Genomic DNA, 22,580 nt, shown 5'->3' on the forward strand with positions numbered 1-22,580 from the left:
TGATTTTTACTGAGGAAACAGTAAGCAGACTCAAATAAGAGCAACAGGACAAGGTTTGTTTCTCTTGAACAGCATAGGCTGGCAAATTGCTTTTGAAATGAAGGGAAGTTTTAAAATGCCCTAATATGACAGGTGGGCAGGGGCACTGGGCATGTGCAAGCAGGTCTTTAGATGCCAACCATTAGCCAGGGTCTAGTCATTCTCGTACCTAGGGCCTTTGGACTTGCAGAGACCCCCAGCAGTAACCATCCATGACACGGCAGAGCACTTTTGAAACTAACGGGAGTTTCTAAAGCAGTTTGAGATACAGCATGTAGGGGCAGTTTACAGTTCTAAAATAAGTCAACATCGCACTGGGTTTGCCCGAGCTCTGGAGACACCTAAAGTAGTTATTTGGATCACAGCCATCATCTGTTTCTGTAAATAATTACTAAATGGCTGCTTAAAGCAGAGCAGGGGACAGGGACAGACACTAATTCTCATTTTGGTCTTGCAACTTTGAAAAAAAGAAGAAAGAAGTATACAATCGAACTTATTAAAGGTTTATGAAGGCAGTTGCTCTGGCTTTATCAGACATCAATGCTTCGTTCTTAAATCTGCTTTCTAGTGGGCAAAAATATCAAATTGGTCAAAAGCAGAGATGGAGAGAGCAGATGCCTTTTTTAAAAAACAAAACAGAACCTTACATATTTCAATTAACTTTAGAAAACTCTACAAATTTGCAGAAACAGAAAGAAGCTGCTCAAATTAGCATAGATTAAATGGTGACCACAACAGCAAGCAAGCTACTGTCAAAGAAATGGCTTTTTGCTTTGTTGTAAAAGTGATTAAAAAAAAATACCAAAGTCTATAAAACTCTGGAAAAAAAAAGTCTTGGTAATTACCAAGATCAAAATCCAGTGGCTTTTTATTAAACATGAACTTTTGTTCTGCTTTTCCGCGCAACGTAAATAGTGCTGACAATTGGGTTTGCAAAGGCACTCGCTACAATAAAATGTAATTGTATCATGAGAGAAAGGTGACAATCGGGAGATCATGAAAAAATTACATATTCTCACTGGTAGTTAATTAGCCATGCAAAAGCCCCTCAAACAGAGATTCTCTTCTATTAGGAATGATTACTATGCAGACCTACAGATGTCAATACTGGAGTCATTCAAATACTTCTTTCGCTACTAATTGAAGGTTGTAAAGCTCTGGTGCCAAGGTTTGGCTTCCAAAGAGCTAATTTATGACTAGGCGGCTATTTTATGTCTTCAGTTGCAGCAGCTACAAAACTCGGCAAATCAGAACCATCTGTGCACCAAGATTTGAATCGTCATTCATCTCGCAGCCGATCAGTCACATTAGTTTGCATCCCGCATTTTTTGGCTCGCATACGATTGCGACGGTCCAAAGTTCACGAGGAATATTAAAAATGAATGACGCCTTGACCCTGCCTTATTGAATGCGCATCAGCAAAGACTGCAGGCACATCCATATGGCAAAAGGCAACCGCCGCTGCTGTTTCCTATCGGGCCCAGTAAATGCTACTAATCACATCAGCCTAAGTTTATTAAAAGAAAGGGTTTTTTATTATTAACTGTATGTTGGCAGACTTGGAGGCTGGAAAATGAGGAGTACTGTGGCTGTCAGAGTTAAAGCTTCTTGCTTCACAGACGTTAATCAAAATCCAAGAATTCCAGGGAAGCAGCTTTTGGAAAGCAAGAACAAAAATATGACGACAGAAGGTGGGAGAGAGGGAAGAAAACATTTAAATAGTTGCACCCATGAAGGTAGCTCTGCTTTTAATCTGTTCAGTAAGGAATAGTTGGCATTCAAGCCTGACCCCTGTACTATTGGTGAAAAAAGTCCTGCACCTCACTATTACACAGAAAACAAATGAATCTACACAAGTCTACTGCTTTGAAGCAAGCAAGAGCTGTGGGTCAGAGGGAGTTATGACAATTTCCCCTTTCTTAAGGGGCGACCATCTAGCTTTTGAACACATCCAGGAAAACAGACATTACGAGATCTGCTACATTTGAGACTGAACTGTATCAAACATTTCAGGTCATCGGGTACTTCCATGTGTAGAAAATGGGGGAGAAGAGAACCTCACTCAAATATAGAACACAGTTGGTACCACATTAAATCAGCAAAGGTTAAAGGATGGAATCGTCACTTTTCTAAGGCTTTTAAGGAATAATATTCCTTCTCTCTTTAAAGCACACCATGTGGGGGGGGGGCGGGAAATGATTCGACGTTTGCATTTAAAGTGATTAATTTTTGTTAACAGAAGCTAAGCAAGCAAAAAGTTTCCCGAAAGGAGAAAGCAATCATCATTCTAAAAGTTATTTGTTAATGCTTGCATCCCCTCCACAACTGTCATTCCTTACCCCCACACCCCACATTAGATTTTTCTTTATGTATATTGTATTATATTTATCCAATCTTGACCTTTTTTACTTAATTACTTACTTTCCTGCGATTAGCAGCACATTTATTCAGATTGCTTTTGGCAGTGGTAAAATCCAGCATGTCATTGTGTTCCAGGCCACTCAAGAGGATTTTCTTCAGTATTTCATACTTAGGTTTTTCATCGTATGCTAAATTATACGTATTTTTCAAAAATGTGGCTATTTGGCCTGTAAAACAATGTTTTGGGTGATTGAGATCAGTAATTTCCAACCTTAAGAATATACCAGAAGAGCTCTGCAAGATCAGACCCAGAGAACCACCGAGTCAAGCATTCTGCTATCCACAGTGGTCAACTAGACAGATGCTTCTGAGAAGCCCACAAGAAATTAAGGTTACCAACTCCATCGTAGTTATGCCTAATTGCATTTCAGTAGCCAACTAGAAAGACATTGGAGTTTTAAGTCACCCTCAAGGTTGGCAACCGAAAATTCATGGTAATGAGTGTTAACCGCTGGATTAGGTAATGCAACCTACACAAAGAACTACGTAAGTATTTTTGCTGAATGTGAAAGCATGTAAAATCATAAAGGTGAAGTGTGGGCACTACAAATGTACCAGTAGCTGCCTTCATGTATGGTGCATATCATATGGCATTAACACATAAGAAGCACGGATGATGTGCCAATAAACTAGAGCCCAGCGCAAATGTAATGCACACTGACCTGCAGACATGTGCCAAAACAGATGCAGCAAGAAAGAAAATCCTAAGAATGTAGTGTGCAATTTTCAGGAAAGACTAGGAGCATATGGGAGTAAGCCCTTTATCTAGAATTCTAGCATAGTTTAGGACAGTCCTGGCCACAGAGGGATTTTTGTCTTTAGGAAATAAAAAGAAAATAAAAGCTCGCAATTTGCACTCATTAATTTTACAGTTTGCAACCTGATAATTGATATGGAGTCTACGCTGTCATTGTCCTGATAATTTGGCTTATCATGAATTGCTCTGTCGTCTACACATTATTCTTCTTGTTCAAATTCAGACATGCCTATTGATGTGAGTCAGGAAAGGCCAAGTTGCTAATATAATAAAAATTATAATTTATTTTATTACTTTTATATACCGCCCCATAGCTGAAGCTCTCTGGCCAGTTTAATAATAATTAATAATAATAATAATAATAATAATAATAATAATAATAATAATAGGAAAATACAGAACATAAAATATGATGGGACAGAACAATTCATATGAACACAACAATACCAGACATAACTGTTATAGAAAAACACACGTACCTCATTGACATATTTAATGACAAGAATGTTGTAGAAAAGAAAGGGAAAGAGAGAAAAATATGTACCACTGGCTATGGAAGTTAAAGAACTATGGCAACAGGAAAAGGTCACAATTATTCCACTAGTCACATCAGTCTCTGGCATCACATCAAAAACTTATAGAGAAAACTTTCAGAAACTGGGCCTACCAAAGTACATCCACACCAGCATCCAGAAAGCAGGCATACTTAAAACGTGCTCAATAGTCAAGAAACTCCTGAAGCAGTAAAAGACAGCATGATCTGCATGTCCGTCTAGAAAAACCGCCACCAGCGAGAAAAGAGTGATGATGATAATAGATCATTTTCAGCTTAAAAACAAGTCCCAAAGGGGGTAACAAACAAGTATATATATATATATATATATATATATATATATATATATAAACAGTAAATTAAAACTAAAATTAAAAAATGGAAGTAGAATAAAGGGTTTTAACTAGAATCAAGTGAGATAAGAAATATTCAGAATAAAGCCAACCAGGTACCACACAAGTAAAAAGACTTGATGTGGTATCTGAAACTTAAAAGTAACTGCGCTAAGCAAATCTCCCGGGGAAAGTGATCCATAAGTCACTGTCCCCGGTTGTGGAATGAGCTCCCCAGAGAGGTCCGCCTGGCGCCTACACTGTACTGCTTTCGTCGCCAGCTGAAGACCTTTTTATTCTCTCAATATTTTAACACTTAATTTTAACTTAAATTTAAATCTTACTGTTTTAACTCTGTATTTTAATCTTATATCAATTTTGCTGTGTGGTTTTATCCTGGTTGTGCTTTTTATACTGTATTTTGTAATTGTGCTTTTAACCTGTTTATTGTGGTTTTAATTTTTGTGAACCGCCCAGAGAGCTTCGGCTATTGGGCGGTATAAAAATGTAATAAATAAATAAATAAATAAGTCTGGAGCCACAACAACTGAGAAGGCTCACCACATGCCTCACCTATAAAGGTAAGGGCACATGAAGGACCTCTGATGTAGATCTTAACTCCCAGGCAGGTGCATATGGAAGAAGATCCGGGTTTCTCATACTCCATTTCTAAACCGTAAAGGGCTTTGATCGTTAATATCAGCACTCTGATTGCTACCTAGACTCTACAGTGGTGAGAAGTGTGCTGAGTTATCTCTCCCTGCGTTTTGTGTCAAGTAAAATTTCCAGATCGTCTTCAAAGCCACCCACCCCCCATACAGTAAGTTACAATCTAAATTTGGATGTTACCAGGGATTTACATGACAGGTACCTGTATGGTGAAAATAGTTTTGGAGACAATTCAGTTCAGGAAAACAGCATGGGCGGAGGCTAAATAAAAATCCTAATCCTGGAGTCCTGATCTAAATTGTCATGTCTCATACCCTGCCCGCTGTGGTTGTACTAAACCTTTTAAAAATCCACAGGAGATCCTACCTTCCTGGATTCACAGATCTCCCACATGTCTGCTTTGGCCTAGAGTCACAGTGACAATTTAAGCCATGCAATGCCTACTTGAAGATTTTTAACACCACTTCTGTTTAAATTTAATGAGCTTATTCCTTTACAATATCTACCCCAAATAATAGCTCTTTCATGGTGCTAATGTTAATTCCACAGAAAACATACATGGGAGACATGATAGCACTCTTCAAATAATTAAAAGGTTGTCACACAGAGGAGGGCCAGGATCTCTTCTCGATCCTCCCAGAGTGCAGGACACGGAATAATAGGCTCAAGTTAAAGGAAGCCAGATTCCAGCTGGACATCAGGAAAAACTTCCTGACTGTTAGAGCAGTACGACAATGGAGCCAGTTACCTAGGGAAGTTGTGGGCTCTCCCACACTAGAGGCCTTCAAGAGGCAGCTGGACAACCATCTGTCAGGGATGCTTTAGGGTGGATTCCTGCATTAAGCAGGGGGTTGGACTCAATGGCCTTGTAGGCCCCTTCCAACTCTGCTATTCTATGATTCTTCCACATGGACCTGCTGCCTTAACCCTTCTCTTCATGTTTGCAGTTCTAGGCTTGGAGAAATCTTTATGTGTCCTAAACAGCAAACTGCACAGTCGTCACGATTTCTCTCTGACACTTTTAAGACTATGAGTATCCCTCTTGGACACTTGACGATACAGAGAGACGTATGGCTAGTGGCCGCTGCACAATATTCCTCATGGCAGCTTGAGTGTCAGCCAGGAGACCCACAAGGCCATGTCTAGCCTGGTTTCTAAGCAGTCAGGATTAATACAGAGCAGGTATTTATTGGAGACACACCCTATTTGGGTTCTACAGGGATGTTTTGTGTTACTTGAAAGGTTCATTTTAAAAAGTTAATTTCCATTTCCGGTTTTAAAATATATGATGCAATCCAGTAGGACAGGCTAAGAATCATGATGTGTGAGAATGTCCCCTTACTTGTACATAGCACCACCAAGTAATGGAGTTATGCCAACCCTAGAGTCGAAAGACAACGAAAGCAGAGAACTCTGCTTAGAAACCAGATGCATTGAAGTACGGTGGCGACCAAACCACAGCGTACGCTTGAGAAGGAAAGGGAGAACTACAGTCTCCAACCTCCTCCTTTTCTGGAGCCTTTCGATAGCCCAGACCATCTACACATTATCGGCTTCGAGGCATTTCACAAAATCGTGGGCGCACAATCTATTCTCTCTTGCACGCACAACTCACCAACCTGAATATATGGAAGGCACCAGTGTAGGAGATCTGTAGAACTCACCACCCCAGTTGCTTGGTCAGGAAAGCACTGGACCAAGTTCACTGTAGCCTGCATGGTCCTTCTTGCAGCAGTAACGCTGCTGCATCTCTCTAGGGGAAGGTGTGAGAGGGCCTCCTATTTGAGGTAGCACCTAAGTGTGTAATGCTGTACGAGCTAGTTTGGGGGAGTAGGAGAGAAAGGTCTCTCTAGATTCCTTATTCCTCTTCCATGTGCATCAGCCCCGAATGCATGAGAAGGTGGGGACTCTGCCCCTTTCTCCTCAGTCCCTGGAGACTACACACGTTGAGCATTTAGAACACACACACACACAATTTGAGTGGTCTTTTTTTTTAACAGCTTATGTCTTAAATAGAAATGTTGGTCATTTGGGTCCACAAAACTCAGCACCTGGGTTTGCCTTCCCCAACCAAGATTTATTAAAAACACCCTTCTATGTGATTGCACTTACCACAATCCGATCCTGCAGGAGCCCATCTTGTCACGGAATCTGGAAGTTCATCCAGGAGTCTGAAATGATGAAAATGCACCCAGGGTCAGGTGGGGAAGCAAAGCAAGACATCCTCTTAGAAGCTAAAAACTGCTGGATGATCCTTACCTTTGGGAACAGAGACCTCCTGAGCAGCTAGCAAATCATTCCCTCTCTCTCTCTCTCTCTCTCCCCATCCTCCACTATTTTAACCCTTGGGTGAGTACAAAGGCAAGCACAGCCATAGCCTGGGCAGAATTATGGCCAAGGAAGCGTCTCCAGTCTCAGCAGCTCTTGCCAAGTGCTTTGCTATTTTATGGAAGGAAGAAATCTCCCTCTGGGATAAATTTGCTTTCTTTACTCTCAAGTCCGAAGATTAATGGTTGCCTTTTTGAAAGTTCACAGTTCATCTGGCTGCTTTTTGTTGCTCACAAGTAGGTTCCATACACAAATAATACCGAGGTAGATTAATTACAGTGCAATCCTCTACATGGCTACTCAGAAGTAACACACATTGTCATCCATTTATTAACTTGTTTGATTTATAGCCCACCTTTCTACCAAGAAACTGGCACTCAAAGTGACTTACTCCAGGGTGAGAGTGTTTAGGAGCAGAAGCAGCAATCCCCACTGATTGTAATAGAGCTTACACCCAAGTAAGTGTGTATAGGACTGCAGCCTAAGTTAACAATAATTCTAAAACTGCACCAAATAAAGCTTTTACAGCAAGAGCCAGGGTGCACTTCCTCGATGAACTGGTAGAACAACCAGTGTGTGCTTTTTGTAGTTACAAGAACCAGGGAACATTGCAGTGCCCACATTTCAACCACAAATTGACCGTATCTTTTCTTTAATGCCTGGAAGACATTCACATGTCTAAAAACACATCTCTCAGACCCAGGGATTGACAGAAGCTCCAGGACGTGTGTTTACCACATTTTTTCAGACCTACGAGCGCTCCTGTAACGTTACAGGAAAGTCTCCCTTAATTGTCTCTCCCACTTTCTATGTTCGCATTGTTTTCTTTTATAGTTGCAGTTTCTTTTCTTTTTTTAAAAAAAAACACCTCCTTAATAAAAAGGCAATTTAAAACGTTTAAAAAGAGATGGTAGACCAATCATGGAAACTCGGGGGTCCCATTTTGGGGTCAGGAAGTCTCAAGTGGTTCTCGCTCTTTGCAATGACATTCTCTAACACATCTCCTAATTATTTTAAGGACTCAACATCTGAACTTCCCAGAAGGTGGGTCTCCTAAAAATTTGCTTCCCAACTTGTCTGTTGATTGCTTGCACAAGCTTACAGAAAAGGCAATTCATCATGTTACGAAAAAAAGAAAAGAAACAGGAAACAATCAGCCCCATTGTTCCATTTGTTAAAGCTCAGAGAAACACGCACACACAGTTCCTAACACTGGAATTTCAGAAATCCTGGACCATGTCACCTTTAGCTCCTTTATTGACCTCACCAGTCAGTTGAAGAGGAACAGGAGGAAAAGGGACGTTTTGGCAATTGATCACGGTGCTTGCAGCAGGCGTTCCTGTCCTGGCTTTCAATTCCCCAAATATAGTCTGGACTCAGAGCAGAACACCTGCTCAGAGGACAGAGGTGGCAAAGAGGGACAAGAGCTTGTTCTGAAGTGTGCTACAGAAAAGCATTCAAGGGACAACACCAATGCGTTTTCGCAGTACTGCAAAAGCAGATTTGAACCCACAAACACAAAAGTCAGGGTAAAAACAACGTTAAAGAAAACAGCCTAAAATGTTTTGCTGCTGCAAATATATACAAAGTTTGTTCAAATCGTATAATGTTAAAAGAAGAAATATGTTCAAACAATACCCGTATGGTTGCACCTACCTGGAACAAACATGCATAAGACTGTATAACTGTTGTCTTAAACCATGTCCTTTTTAAAAAAAAGTTTACTAAGCATTTTGCTTACAAATATTTTTCTCTGTCACAATAATAATAATTTTATTTCTTACCCGCCTCTCCGTTTGGATCGAGGCGGGGAAAAGCAGTAAGTATAAAATACATAAAAGTCTGATGAAAAGCATAGTATACATTGTTTAAACATCCTAAAAACATCCTAAAAGCACACTGAAGGCATCCTAAAATTCCACTGGATAGCATACTAAGGGAAAGGAAAGGAACCTCTTGTGCAAAGCACTTGAGTCATTGCTGACTCCTAGAGGGACGCCTGCTTTCGCTGACATTTTCTTGGCAGACCTTGTAGCGGGGTGGTTTGCCATTGCCTTCCCCAGTCGCAGTTCCCTTTCCCCCAGCTAGCTGGGTACTCATTTTACTCACCTCGGAAGGATGGAAGGCTGAGTCGACCTGAGCCAGCTGCCTGAGAACCAGCTTCCTCTGGGATCAAACTCAGGTCGTGGGGAGAGTTTCGGCTGCAGTAACTGCCGCTTACCAATAGTATGCAGTGATCTCAGTTTTCCAGACACAAATGGGACTAGATTATTTATTTATATGCTACCCGACAAAATTAATTCTCATAGGCTTCTTCCTATGGTGCATTCACTTACATCTTGCTGAACGCTGAGCTGACCCTGGTAAGTAAGATCACAGGGAAGGGAATATCTCAGGCACAGGAACTCCCCTGCACGTAACATTAGCTCTGGGGAAGCTCTCTTGCCACCTGAGTCATGCCAAACGCACACAATCCACAGCAAATGCAAGTCCAAGTCTATGAAAAGCCTCACAGTCCTTTTCATGGCACAGTCCATAGGAATCCAAAGTCCAAATAGCCAAGCGTCCATGTGCAGAGTGCTTTCAAAGTCCCAAGCCAAGATGGAACCCAAAGCAGGAGGGATTTCAGGCCTGGCATCAAGAGATGAAACCTAGCAAACCTTTTTCAGCTTTGCACCAACATTTAAAGCCTATTCGAGATCACATTACGCCAGTCCTTTTCCAGCTTCATTGGCTGCCAGTCCAGGTCCGGGCCCAATTCAAAGTGCTGGTATTGACATTTAAAGCCCTAAATGGTTTGGGGCCAGGTTATCTGAAGGAACGCCTCCTCCCATATGTACCTGCCCGGACCTTAAGATCATCTACAGGGACCCTTCTCCGTGAGCCCCTGCCAAAGGAAGTGAGGCAGGTGGCTACTAGGAGGAGGGCTTTCTCCGCTGTGGCACCCCGGTTGTGGAACGAGCTCCCCAGAGAGGTCCGCCTGGCGCCTACACTGTACTGCTTTCGTCGCCAGCTGAAGACCTTTTTATTCACTCAGTATTTTAACACTTAATTTTAACTTAAATTTAAATTTTACTGTTTTAACTCTGTATTTTAATCTTATATCAACTTTGCTGTGTGGTTTTATCCTGGTTGCGCTTTTTATACTGTATTTCGTAATTGTGTTTTAACCTGTTGGGTGTTTTATTGTGGTTTTAATTTTTGTGAACCGCCCAGAGAGCTTCGGCTATTGGGCGGTATAAAAATGTAATAAATAAATAAATAAATAAATAAATAAATAAATCAAAGCCACTTTACAGACAGGTCCTCTGACCTGTAAGCCATGTCCATGTGCCAACAGAGCAGGACTGGACAACCCACTAAGGTGATGCCCCCCCACCTTTCCAAAACATTCCCAAGTTCCCAGAGAACCAGCAGCTTCAAGGCCACAACAGGGAGTAAGCAAGCTACTCCCATGGGAACTTCTGACAGAGATAAGTTTGTAGCAACGTTGACATTCTAGAACTATTTCCTAACAAGTCTACCTGTCTTCAGACCTATACCTGAAACTGCCCTTGCCTGGGTGTGCCAGCAGCCCGCTCCTTCCTTTCCCGTTGGCCTGGATCCAAATACTCTGGTGGTGTTGCTAAATGGTTAGGACAGTCTCAAGCAGCTAGAAAAACCAGTTTTATATTAAGAAAGCCCAACATGTTCCAGCCCAGATTTTCTTTGGGGATATCTTTAAAAGAACCTGTAAAGAACTCTGGAAGATATGTCTCATCCATTCAATAACTGCTGGCTATTTTTTTTAATGAAAAAGTAGATGATGATGTTGTTGTTGTTGATGATGAAATGTTTATTTTAAATTATATTAAGTGCGACCTGCAACAGAATGTTGCAGCGCTTAGTGTTTCCCGTTCAGGATGCCTTCTACCAGGATAGAATTCACTGTAAAGGAGGAGGAAGAAACAGAAAAAGGGTGCCTACCACAGGACCCTTATGGATGGGGGGTCAGGGGAGGGGGCGCACGACAGACTAGCCAGAAATATATAGATCAGGAAAGAATAGAGTTGTGCAGAGACATATTGTGTACGCATGTGTGATGCTGTACTGAAAGAGCCTAGGCATGCTGCATATTTGGAAGATTGCTGAGAATGGTCTCAAATCCGCAATGTAAAATATAGCCCTGCGTCTACCCCCATCCCGAGGTGGCAGGCGCACCCAAAAATGAAATGCCTTGAAGTAACACCACAAGCAACCCGAAGTAACCCTGCCTGAGCCAGTCCTTGAATCTTGGTCACCCTCCTGTGTATCATCTTAGCTAATGGATTATGGGCAGTTTCCAAAAACCAATTTGTTGAATTCTCCCTGCCGAAACTTCTCTCGTGGGGCTACCAACGTGACAACTTTCCTGGTTGCTAATTATCCTTTTGTTGTTGTCATTTTAGATGCCAGTACTTCATGGTTCCTTGCAAATTAAAGGCAATGATTAGAAGACACCCCCCTTTTTTTACAGCACGCTACTGTTTCCCTTCACAAAGCTTTGAGAAGCATCCATTTGCAAACCGCAAATTTAAAACAACAACCTGCTCGTCTTTCAAAGACCTGCTTCAAAGAGGGCAACGATGCTCAACAGTGAGAACACAGTAGCAAAACATCAAGAGAACAAAAATTTGCCTGGGAAATGCACTTCCATACACATACAACACCTTTGTTTTCTTATACCAGAAGGGGCATGACTGTATGATCGCAGACAGATACTTAGACGTTTCCGAGAATCTGGGTTGTGCCCAGCAGTGACTTCGAACAAGTAGGAAGTATTTCTGCATGCTCACAACAACACACCTAATTTCCCACAATTTTGGCTTCCTACTGCAGCCCCTTCCACCAATTTTGGCTTCTTACTGTAGTCCTTTGTGCCATCTTCACACTACTCTGGGGTCCCAACCCTCAGGAACAACTTTGAGGAAGACTCAGGGGGCTGCAATGGATCGGCAAAGACCAGGTTTCACACCTTGCACAAGCAGACATTCTTTTCTGTGAGTGCAAAAGCCACCACTGGATACAACTCCCTAAGTTCAGCAGTTACCTGGGGTCAAACTAGATGCTCTCTGTCCTCAGAAAGTGGACAGGGGAGTTGGTTTGGAAGAAAGAAGCATTTGGTGGAGGAGGAAAGCCCCGGTTCTCCATTTTCCTCCACTCCTCCAACACCACAGTATCCACTAAAATTATTATTATTATTATTTATTTATATAGCACCATCAATGTACATGGTGTTTACTTAGTTTTGAACTATTCCTAGACTGCCTTTCAAACAGTTTACAACCAGTAAATTCATTACCATGAGCAAGACTTTATCGTCCATTGGAGGCCACCATCAGCTATGCCAACACTCCTTCCTACACAAGAGGAGACAAAACTGGATCATACCAAGAGTCCATCTAGTCCAGAATTCTGTTCACACAGTGGCCAACCAGATGTCGATCATGGACTCACAAGCAGGACATGGTGCAACAGAACCCTCCCACCCATGTTCCCCAGTAACTGGTGTACATAGGGTTACTGCTTCAAATACTGGAGGTAGCACACAGCCATCAAGGCTGGTAGCTACTGATAGCCTTCTCCTCCAGGATTTATCCAACCCCCTTTTAAAGCCGTCCAAATTGGTGGCCATCACTACATCCTGTGGTAGCTAATTCCATAATTTAACTATGCACTGTGTGAAGAAATACTTGCATTTATCTGCCCTGAATCTCCCACAAATCATGGGAGATTCTATTATTCTATTATTATGGGATGACCCCAGCTTCTAATATTATGGGAGAGGGAGAAAAATATATCCCTATCCACATTCTCTATCCATCATGGCTCCTTTTTTCCAAGCTAAACAATCCCAGTTGATGCAACCCGTTGACCATTTTAGTTGCCCCTTTCTGCACTTTTTCTAGCTCTAAAATGGCATTTTTAGGTGTGGTGACCAGAACTGTACACAATATTCTAAAAGTGGTCACGCCATAGATTTGTATAAAGGCAGTATGATACTGGTAGAAGTTCAAAGCTTCATGCAACATGTTATGCACCAAAACCAAGTGGTCCCCCACCTTTTTGTTCAATCACAGATTGCTCCCACCCATGCTCCATGAGACACAGGAAGGTCCAAGTATCCAGAACTTCCATGGTCTTCACTCTAGGGCTTAGAGCAGCTTCCCCCAGCAGATGGGGCATTATTGGAGTTGTAGTCCAACACACTTCGAGGGCACCAGATTGGGGAAGGCTGACCAAGAGACAAAAGGTCCGGCAACTGATCAATCAAGGTCCAAAACCAGGTTGTGTTTTATGAACCATCGAGGCAGCTGTACCATCAAGGAGGAGGAGTACATTTGGAGAAAAGTAGCCAGGTTTCAGATCCCAGCAGTCCTTGTTATCATACTTTGTGAGGCCTAGGTGAAATGTATTTATTTATTTAGAATCATAGAATAGCAGAGTTGGAAGGGGCCTATAAGGCCATCAATTCCAATCCCCTGCTCAATGCAAGACTCCACCTCAAAGCATCCCTGACAGATGACTGTCGAGCTGCCTCTTGAAGGCCTCTAGTGTGGGAGAGCCCACGACTAACTTAGGTCATTGGTTCCACTGTCGTACTGCTCTAACAGTCAGGACGTTTTTCCTGATGTCCAGCCATATTTATATTTATATTGCCCAACAGCCAAGGCTCTCTGGGCAGTTTACAATTAAAAATATAAAATACAGCAAGTATAAATTTAAAAAGTTAGACCTTAAAAAGCCAATATAAAACCAGCTCAGTTAAAATCCAGGGAAAGCATGTGTGAAAAGTTATGTTTTCAGGAGGCGTTTAAAAGATGTTACGTTTTCCACCTCCCGAACCACACGAGGGAGGGTTTTCCAGAGGGCGGGTGCTGCTACAGAGAAGTTTCTTCTACTTAAGAGGTCTTGGGGGTATGTTTGTGGGTGGGTAGGGGAAAGGAAGTATCATCCCTCCTTAATTCTCGATGGTGAATTAATAAAGCAGCTTGCTGGGTTACATTGAAGATAGACTTGCATAAGGGGCAGTTTGGAAGGAAGTCTCATCACCAGTTCTCATCACCAGTTCTAAGGGGGGGGAAATATTATACAACACTGTACGAAGTCAACATTTACCGATGCAATCTGTATTCTCCGCAGCCTTCAGGCTAACCTTCCTTTCTCTCTTCAGAGAGCCAGTGCCGAACTGAATGTGCGGATTGATTTCTGCACATCAGCTGTCCCTGTCGTGTACCTCTGTTGTGACTTGCCCTACTTAAAACTTCGCTGCCTTCGCCACTGCGACGCTTCGTAGCTGGTGTTCAGCCTGCCGAGGAAACGGCCACGTGGCGGCATAAGAAAACTAGCTTGCTCAAGCCTCACCAGCAAGAACACACCAGTGCATTTAGTCTGGGCTAATTACAGTATCCCTGCGAGGTACACAGTATACATTCCAGTATCCCCCCGCTTCCCCCCCGCCCCCCCACCAGCCCCCACTCCAAAGGTGATGAACAAAAGCAACAATGAAGCCAACATTAGAAAACAACAGCATTTCGAATTTTTAAAACAAGGCCTACACTAAGTTACTAAATACCCCTTACACCAGAGACACTCAAATGACTTTTTTCCCGGACCACTTGAAAATTGCCCAAGGGACAACTTAACAAACTTCTTTTGGTCTATAAATCAAAAGGAGATATATACATAGTATTTTAATTACGTTTTCTTCTTCTTCTTCAGGACTGGCTACATCTGCCCAGAGAACACTGGTTATTGGGCAGATTAAAAATATAATTAATCAATTAACAATCAAAATCAGCGGTGACTTATGAAAATCATCAGTCTGTTAGCCTGTTTGATATTTATTTATTTATTCATTTCATTTCATTTCATTTCATTTCATTTCATTTCTATACTGCCCAATAGCCGGAGCTCTCTGGGCGGTTCACAAAAATTAAAAAGCCAGCCCTGGCCTAAATAAGCTATATTTTGCATTTGTGTTGTACAAATGCAATCCAGAGGGACAGGTGGGTAATGAATAGAATAATAATAATAATAATAATAATAATAATAATAATAATTAATAATAATAATACAGGTGGCCTCGGTGGCACGGAGTGCCTTCTACCAACTTCGGTTGGTGGCCCAGCTACGCCCCTATTTGGACAGGGATAACCTAGCTTCAGTTGTCCATACTTTGGTAACTTCCAAATTAGATTACTGCAACGCCCTCTACATGGGGCAGCCTTTGAAGACGGTCCGGAAACTGCAGCTTGTGCAAAATGCGGCGGCCAGATTGATAGCTGGAACAGGAAGATTTGAGCATATAACACCGATTCTGGCCCGCTTGCATTGGCTGCCTATATGTTTCCGAGCCCAATTCAAGGTGCTGGTTTTAACCTATAAAGCCCTACATGGCTTGGGACCACAATACCTGATGGAACGCCTCTCCCGACATGAACCTACCCGTACACTGCGCTCAACATCTAAGGTCCTCCTCCGAGTGCCTACTCCGAGGGAAGCTCGGAGGATAGCAACAAGGGAGAGGACCTTCTCGGTGGTGGCCCCCCGACTGTGGAATGATCTCCCCAATGAGGCTCGCCTGGCGCCAACGTTGTTAACTTTTCGGTGCCAGGTCAAGACTTTTCTCTTCTCCCAGGCATTTTAACAGCATTTAACAATGTTAAGTTTGTTTTAATGGACCCCAGAATTGTTGTTTTAAATGAATACTGTTGTTGTTTTTATACTGTTTTTATGTTTTTTTAAAAAAATTGTATACTTTTAATGTCTACTATTTTTAATTGTTGTAAACCGCCCAGAGAGCTTCGGCTGGGGGGCGGTATATAAATGTAATAAAATAAAAATAAATAAATAAATAATAATTTCCGTTGTCAGGGGAATCAAGTGCAAGGCCTAATACCAATATCCTCAATTGCTATGCAACCTTTTTCTTGACTAACTGAATGGAGCACACGGAACAACAAGATTTCATGGACCACAGTTTGAGATACTCTGGCTTTATAAAATTTAGTCAAAGCAGCAAACATTGGGCCCAGTCAAGCCAAAGAACAGTTATGACTCTATGCTCTTGACTCCAATGAGACAACTGGTAGTCACAACTGACAAAGGTTTAACTGCTTTCATCGGGATTTAGCCACATCTTTAGTTTGACTGGGATGACGTCATGTCATATTCCCCCACTCCCAAAGTTCAATTTTATATATACATTTTCAAAAGGCAAAATACGTATTATTATTTTATTTATTAGAACATTTGTATCCCACCCTATATCACTGGGATCTCAGGGTGGCGTACAGATAAAATCGTGCAAGCATTATAAAACAATAAATATACACAGCTAAAACCAAATTAAACCATTAGTCAAGCTAAAACCAGTAAAGAATTTAAAAGCAGTAGAAACAATTAAAACAATTAAAACTATGTGCAACCTTGGTGAATTTAGCCATCAAAGGCTTTGTTAAAAAGCCATGTTTTAACTTGGCACTGAAATAATTACTTTCAGTTAACAAGGTCCCCTTGATACCTAATCCTGAATGTTTCTTAGGCTAGTACAGATATGGGTGAAATATCAGCAGCATAGTAAGAAGCAGCAAATAAAACTGTGTGCCGTGAGTTGCATGGGCATCTCTCTCTGCTTTGCACAGTTCTACCTCCAGAAAGCCAAATGCAGGGCTGCATGTAATCCTTCCTTAAAAATAATTCCGACATTTGGCAGTAAGGTAAGAAAAAGAATATGCTCAGAAAAGCAGAATTGGGCAGTCTCTGTTAATCTATTCAAATTAAGAGGATTTCCACTGCGGTATAGAGGATAGAGTAATAAAACTGGATTGGATTGAGCAAACCTGGATTAAAAAAACTCCTACTTAGCCATGAAGAGTTGCCTTCCATTAAGCTCATCTTGCAGGGTTGTTGTGAACACGCTTGCCAGGGACCGGAAGAAATTGCTGTAAACACTCAACTTACTCCTAATGTAATGTACCTTTGGGTGGGTTTAAATTGCGAGCTCTGTCGGGGGCCCATCTTGGGTAAAAGGCAGAGTATAATTTGAATGAATGAATGAATGCCATCAAGAATACCCTGGGGAAGAGCAGGATCCAAACATGGGTGAACGTACAAAGCAGCCTTATATTGACTTTCACTTACTTTGACTAGTGACAGCTGTCCAAAGTCTGAAAGGTCTCCCCCAGCCTGCAGTCTCCTAACAAGAGAGTCTGGAAACTGAATATGCAGTCTTACACATGCAACGTAGGTGCTCTACCACTAAAGCAAGCCCCCTCCCCTCTCCCCATAATAACTGACAATGCCTTCGACAACAGCGTCAGCTAAGGATAGTGCGTCTCCTCTGAATGAATGCTTAGAGGCGGTAATGGGCTGGATGAGGGGAAACAAACTGAAGCTGAATCCAGACAAGACGGAGGTGCTCGCTGTCAAAGGCCCCAACCTGGGTTTGGAGGTGTGTCAACCAGTTCTGGATGGGGTTACACTCCCCCTGAAAGACTCCGTTCGCAGCTTGGGGGTGCTTCTGGATCCGTCGCTCCAAATGACAGCCCAGATAGAAGCGACGGCCAGGAGTGCCTACTATCAGCTTTGACTGAGACGCCAGCTGCACCCCTTTCTAGAGTCGGAAGAGCTAGATGGTTGTGCACGCGCTGGTAACTTCAAGGCTCGACTTCTGCAATGCGCTCTACATAGGGCTACCTTTGTGCCTAGTCCGGAAGCTTCAACTAGTTCAAAATATGGCAGCCAGGTTTGGTCACCGGTACACCTACGGGTGACCACATCACACCAGTCTTAAAATCTCTTCACTGGCTGCCAATTAGTTTCCGCCTTCTCCCGTACAATCCGCCCCGCACACTCAGGTCCTCTGGGAAGAATTTACTCCAGCCAACAAAAACAAGGCTGACAACTATTACCCAGAGGACCTTTTCTTCTGCTGCTCCCAGATTATGGAATGACCTGCCAGGAGAGATTCCTTAACTTAACAGTCTTCCGGATTTTAAGAAAGCTATAAAGACTGATCTCTTCCGGCAGGCCTACCCAGTTGAATTTTAAGATGCCTTTTTTAATGGTGTGCTGCTTTTAATGATGCACTGGTTTTAAACATTTGAATTAGTTTTATGTATTTTATGGTGGTTTTATTTGTGTTGTACCCTGCCTCGATCCAGAGGGAGAGGCGTGTAACAAATAAACATTATTATTATTATTATTATTATTATTATTATTATTATTATTATTAATAATAATAATAATAATAATAATAATAATAATAACAAATTGTGACTGACAGCTGCTCCAAGGCCCAAGGAAGGCTCAGGACAGGTCAGTCCACAGCTACCAGCTGGTGGAGCAGGAGCTGTAACCCCAAAGGCCGCAAAGACCTAGGTCAATAGCTCTGCTTTCTTCCACCTGCAAAGACCATTAGAACCACTACCCTCTGAGTAGGCAAGCCTTTGGGCCCTCCAGATGTTTAGTAGTGGAACGCCTAAGCTTTCGGACCGTTGGCTACGTCGGCTGGAACTGATAAGAGCTTAAGTCCCAAATACCTGGTTGGAGAAAGCTGGCCTAGCCCATGCCAGAGGAGGGAGGAGGAAAACACCACCCCCACCACTTTCCCCTCCAGCTGCTCTCCCATATCTGGACCCCGGCAGCTACTTGAAGGAAAGACACGTTTCTTCTTGAAATTATATCTGAGCCGTACACTGGAGATTAAAATAAGCTTACAAGCCTAAGCATGGATGCCTGGAAGTTACCACCATCAAAATCAATAGGATTCATTTCAGGAGAGATGTGTTTAGGATGCGAGGGTTAATGTGAAGCGCACCGCTCTGTCGCTTTCAGAAGTCTAACATGTGGGACAGAGCCTCCTCAGCCCCTTCTGTGCCCCCCCCTTCTCCACACAGAGATTTCTTGCCCCCCATCTATATATTTCCTGGGCCTAATCTACACCAAGCAGGGTATTGCACCATGAAAGCAGTATGAAAGCGGTATATAAGAGGCAGGAGCCACACTACTGCTTTATAGCGGTGTTGAAGTGCACTGACAACTGTTGGGGCCCATGGACACATACTAGATACTGCCTTCATACTGCTTTCATAGTACAATATCCTGCTTGGTGTAGATTAGGCCCTGGTGTCGCCACTGTTTCCTGGCTTGCTGTCTCTCTGGGAGCTGACCATGGAATTATTATGGGAAAGGGCTATTTCCTGAAGCCCCGCTCCCACTTCACCCACACTTTTCAAATGCACAATCATCACTGTCACCTGTCCTGAGCTTTAAGGTTAGGGCAGACGATCTAAATAAGTATTTATTGAATGAAAAAAAAAAAGCTTTACTTTGCTTTTGCAGCCTGGACAGCATCAGGGTTTTTCAATTTGTGTTCCCAGGGTAGATTCCCACACATCCACTGCAGCATACAGTAACCAAGGATTTCGAGGTCCCCTCGTCTGGATGGTGCTAAGACAGAAGAAAGAGAGTTGAAAGGGGAGAAAGAGCAGAGAGACAAATGCACATTAAGTTGGGTTCACCGCCACTAAATACAAACACACACCATTACACCCCCACCCCAGAAATAGAAACTGTAGTAATTTAAATCTGTGCTGAGATGAAATAGGGAAACCAGCAAAATGGCATTGTGTTTGTTCAGCTGTCCCAAGAACTCTGGACGGCCTGGCTTTTGGCTGTGGTCCACAGACAGGCAACGATTTGTTGCTGTTGAGAATGAGAGAGAGAGAGGGTCAGTTTCCTCACCTCCTCAGCCTTCATCCTCCCCTTCGCTTGGCCTGTCACATGAACTTGATCCCCGTGGCCTCTGACATGATCCAGACAGCCCATAACCCGGCACCAACACTTTCTCCAAGAGCCAGGCAGTAAAACAAAGAAATAAATGTCTGCTACTAAATTGCTAACACATGTTCCAGGAAGTCCATGGGGTCCACATTGGTCATGCGGAGACCCTTCGAGAGCAGACTAAACACGATGGCCTTTCCTGCTCCGCGAAATGAGAGCCGTTTGATGGCGGACGGTATGGCAACAGTGCCCTCTAGTGGGCGCACGGACACCGACGGCACCGAGATACAGGAGTTCTCTTGCGCAGGCTGAAATCATAAACCTTCTTGGGCTGAAACCACTCTATACATTTAAACCCGGTTTTATTTCCAAGTCATTAAAAGCAAACCGTCTAAGGCATGAAGTCAGCGTAGGCTGGCCTTAAACAGATAGAAATCTCCTTTTCTCCTCCATTTCTTCCCCCCACCCCAAGCGACATAAACCCAGAATATGTATTCAAGACAGATAACTAAAAACCACACACAGAATGGTTATTCCCAAGAGCAAAGGTTGTGCAGGGGAGAAAGAGATAGATTATCCAAGAACTCTCAGTCATAATCAACTACTATTTATGGCCCCTCAGCATACAGATCAAGAGAACAAAGACAGAGTTAAGAATTTCTATCATACATACAAAATCCAGTATTAAAAAGAAAGCTGGTGATATGGTTGAAACAAGTCTTTATTTTTATTTTTAATTTACAACAGCCTTCAGATGTGTTGGACTACAACTCCCATGGCCAAGGACATCCTGGCTAGGGATAATGGGAATTGTGGTCCAACACATAATAGAAGGTACCGGATTGAGAAGGCCGTTTACAGAGTTACATTTTCCCTAACTCCATCTGCATCCGGTCCGAAGAATGTGAGAGTTTGTATCCAGGAAGGAGACGGAGAGAACGCTTAAGACGGATGACCCTCAGAGGATGTGGCCGTTAACCCAACAGGTACTGTATTATGAACTTTCATTAAAGAAGTTCCAACAGAGACCTCCTTGGCACACTTTTTAATTATAAAAAGCAACTCCTTGGAAGTCCAGTTCAATTAGAACTCTGTTCCTGTTACCCCACAGAGGGCACACCCCTCTCTGTTATGATGAAAGCACATAAATTCTTACATGTTCTCTCTATATTAACTGCTGCTAGACTATGGGATTATGAAAGGCTCTTCAATCTAGCAGGATGCCATCCTATCCTCACGGGTGTCGTTGTATCCGACGCTGCCTTCCACTCAGTCCTAAATCCCAAACTTCAGTTACTTGTATAAAAAGCAAGCAAAGCCAAACCCTTTTAACACTTGCCATTCTATTGCAGTTTCTGGAGTCGTACTTCCAGTGGTGAAAACGTAACAAAATGTTTCCGTTCACGTCTGTGTGCCCCCACCGCATCGCTTTCCCCATCTCATGTCTAATTATGTATGTCCTTTCTTAATTCCCACCTTTGGAATTATAATGACCCCATTCCTCCTTCGCCTCCCCCAGATGAGGATGCAATTTGAGATGAAGTCAAAAGTAAATGGTAAGTCATTTAGATTCCTGCAGCTAACCTATCGAAACTGGCCTTCCGAAGAAAGAGACATCAGAAAGAGCAATTTTCTCCATTTCTGTAAACTTGGGCCCATTTTACACCTAAGGATTATCCCAGGGAAATGGAGGAATCGTCCCTGCCTGCTCCCGGGATCCCCTGTGTGTCATTTGCATACACAGGGATGATCCCGGGACGATTCCGGGGAAAAAGGCAGGTGTAGAAACAGCCTATGTAACAACACCAAAGCTATTTTCTAATTTTTCAAGCTTTAGACACTCACAGCCCATTTCTCTTGGTGATTTCTAAATTTAAGATCGCACAGTCAAAGCATTTTTGAAGTTGGCATGGCTACTACATTCTCTGTTATCTGGCAATGGGGAGGGGGGGGAGAAATGTTTACCATTCCTTTCCCCAAAACAAGGCTGGCAAGGAAAAAAAATTCAGGATGCCTTCAGAAAACTACACTGATTTAATACCAAATAGGAAGTTATATAGTGCTTGGCATTTATCAGCCTTCTTGCGTTATTTGTCAGTTTGCTACCTTGAATAAAACCTGTCTAGTCTTCACTGAAAAATAAACGAACAAACAGAAAGTTACATTCTACGTACATTGCATTACGCCAGAATCCGTGCCCCATAATAAAAACCAAATTGGCTTTTTTTGTGCATCGCATTATTTTTATCCTGCATGTGCTCAATCAGATTATGAGACAAGAATATTTATATTGTTATAATAGATATATCGGCAAATAACCATAATTTTGATTTTGGAAAATAAAATAAAGTCTAGAGACAGAATTACTGGGGTTCCCCATCAATTTCCAAAAAGATAAAATTGAGCGTTGCGTGAGAGAAAGGAGGAAAGAGAACACGTTGCTTCATTTTTAAGACATCATAAACAAAGTGAGAATTCTGATAATTTCACGTCTGGAAAGTCCAACATTTTCTCACTACAATCTGTCACTTTTACACACCTATATTTCTGCAACAAGAAGTCCAACTCTCATCTACAATCAGATTGCATTCAGTTTCTCCGTGGACAAATATGCTTCCAAACTGAGCTATGAAAAGTAGGTATTTGCTCATTAACATCATAATTCTTCAGTGAT

At 42.4% G+C, this 22,580-nt stretch overlaps 1 protein-coding gene across 1 annotated transcript in view; it reads right to left on the reverse strand.

Annotated features, from left to right (window-relative positions):
* The window catches only part of VRK2 (VRK serine/threonine kinase 2), a 74,809-nt gene that overhangs the window by 7,827 nt on the left and 44,402 nt on the right, over nucleotides 1-22,580 (reverse strand). Inside the window, 3 exon segments of the mRNA XM_063123805.1 lie at nucleotides 2,461-2,627; nucleotides 6,884-6,942; nucleotides 19,453-19,573. Coding sequence (XP_062979875.1) covers nucleotides 2,461-2,627; nucleotides 6,884-6,942; nucleotides 19,453-19,573 — 347 coding nt within the window.

Source organism: Elgaria multicarinata, chromosome 4 (assembly GCF_023053635.1).
Source record: "Elgaria multicarinata webbii isolate HBS135686 ecotype San Diego chromosome 4, rElgMul1.1.pri, whole genome shotgun sequence".
In the NCBI taxonomy this organism is placed as follows: Eukaryota; Metazoa; Chordata; class Lepidosauria; order Squamata; family Anguidae; genus Elgaria; species Elgaria multicarinata.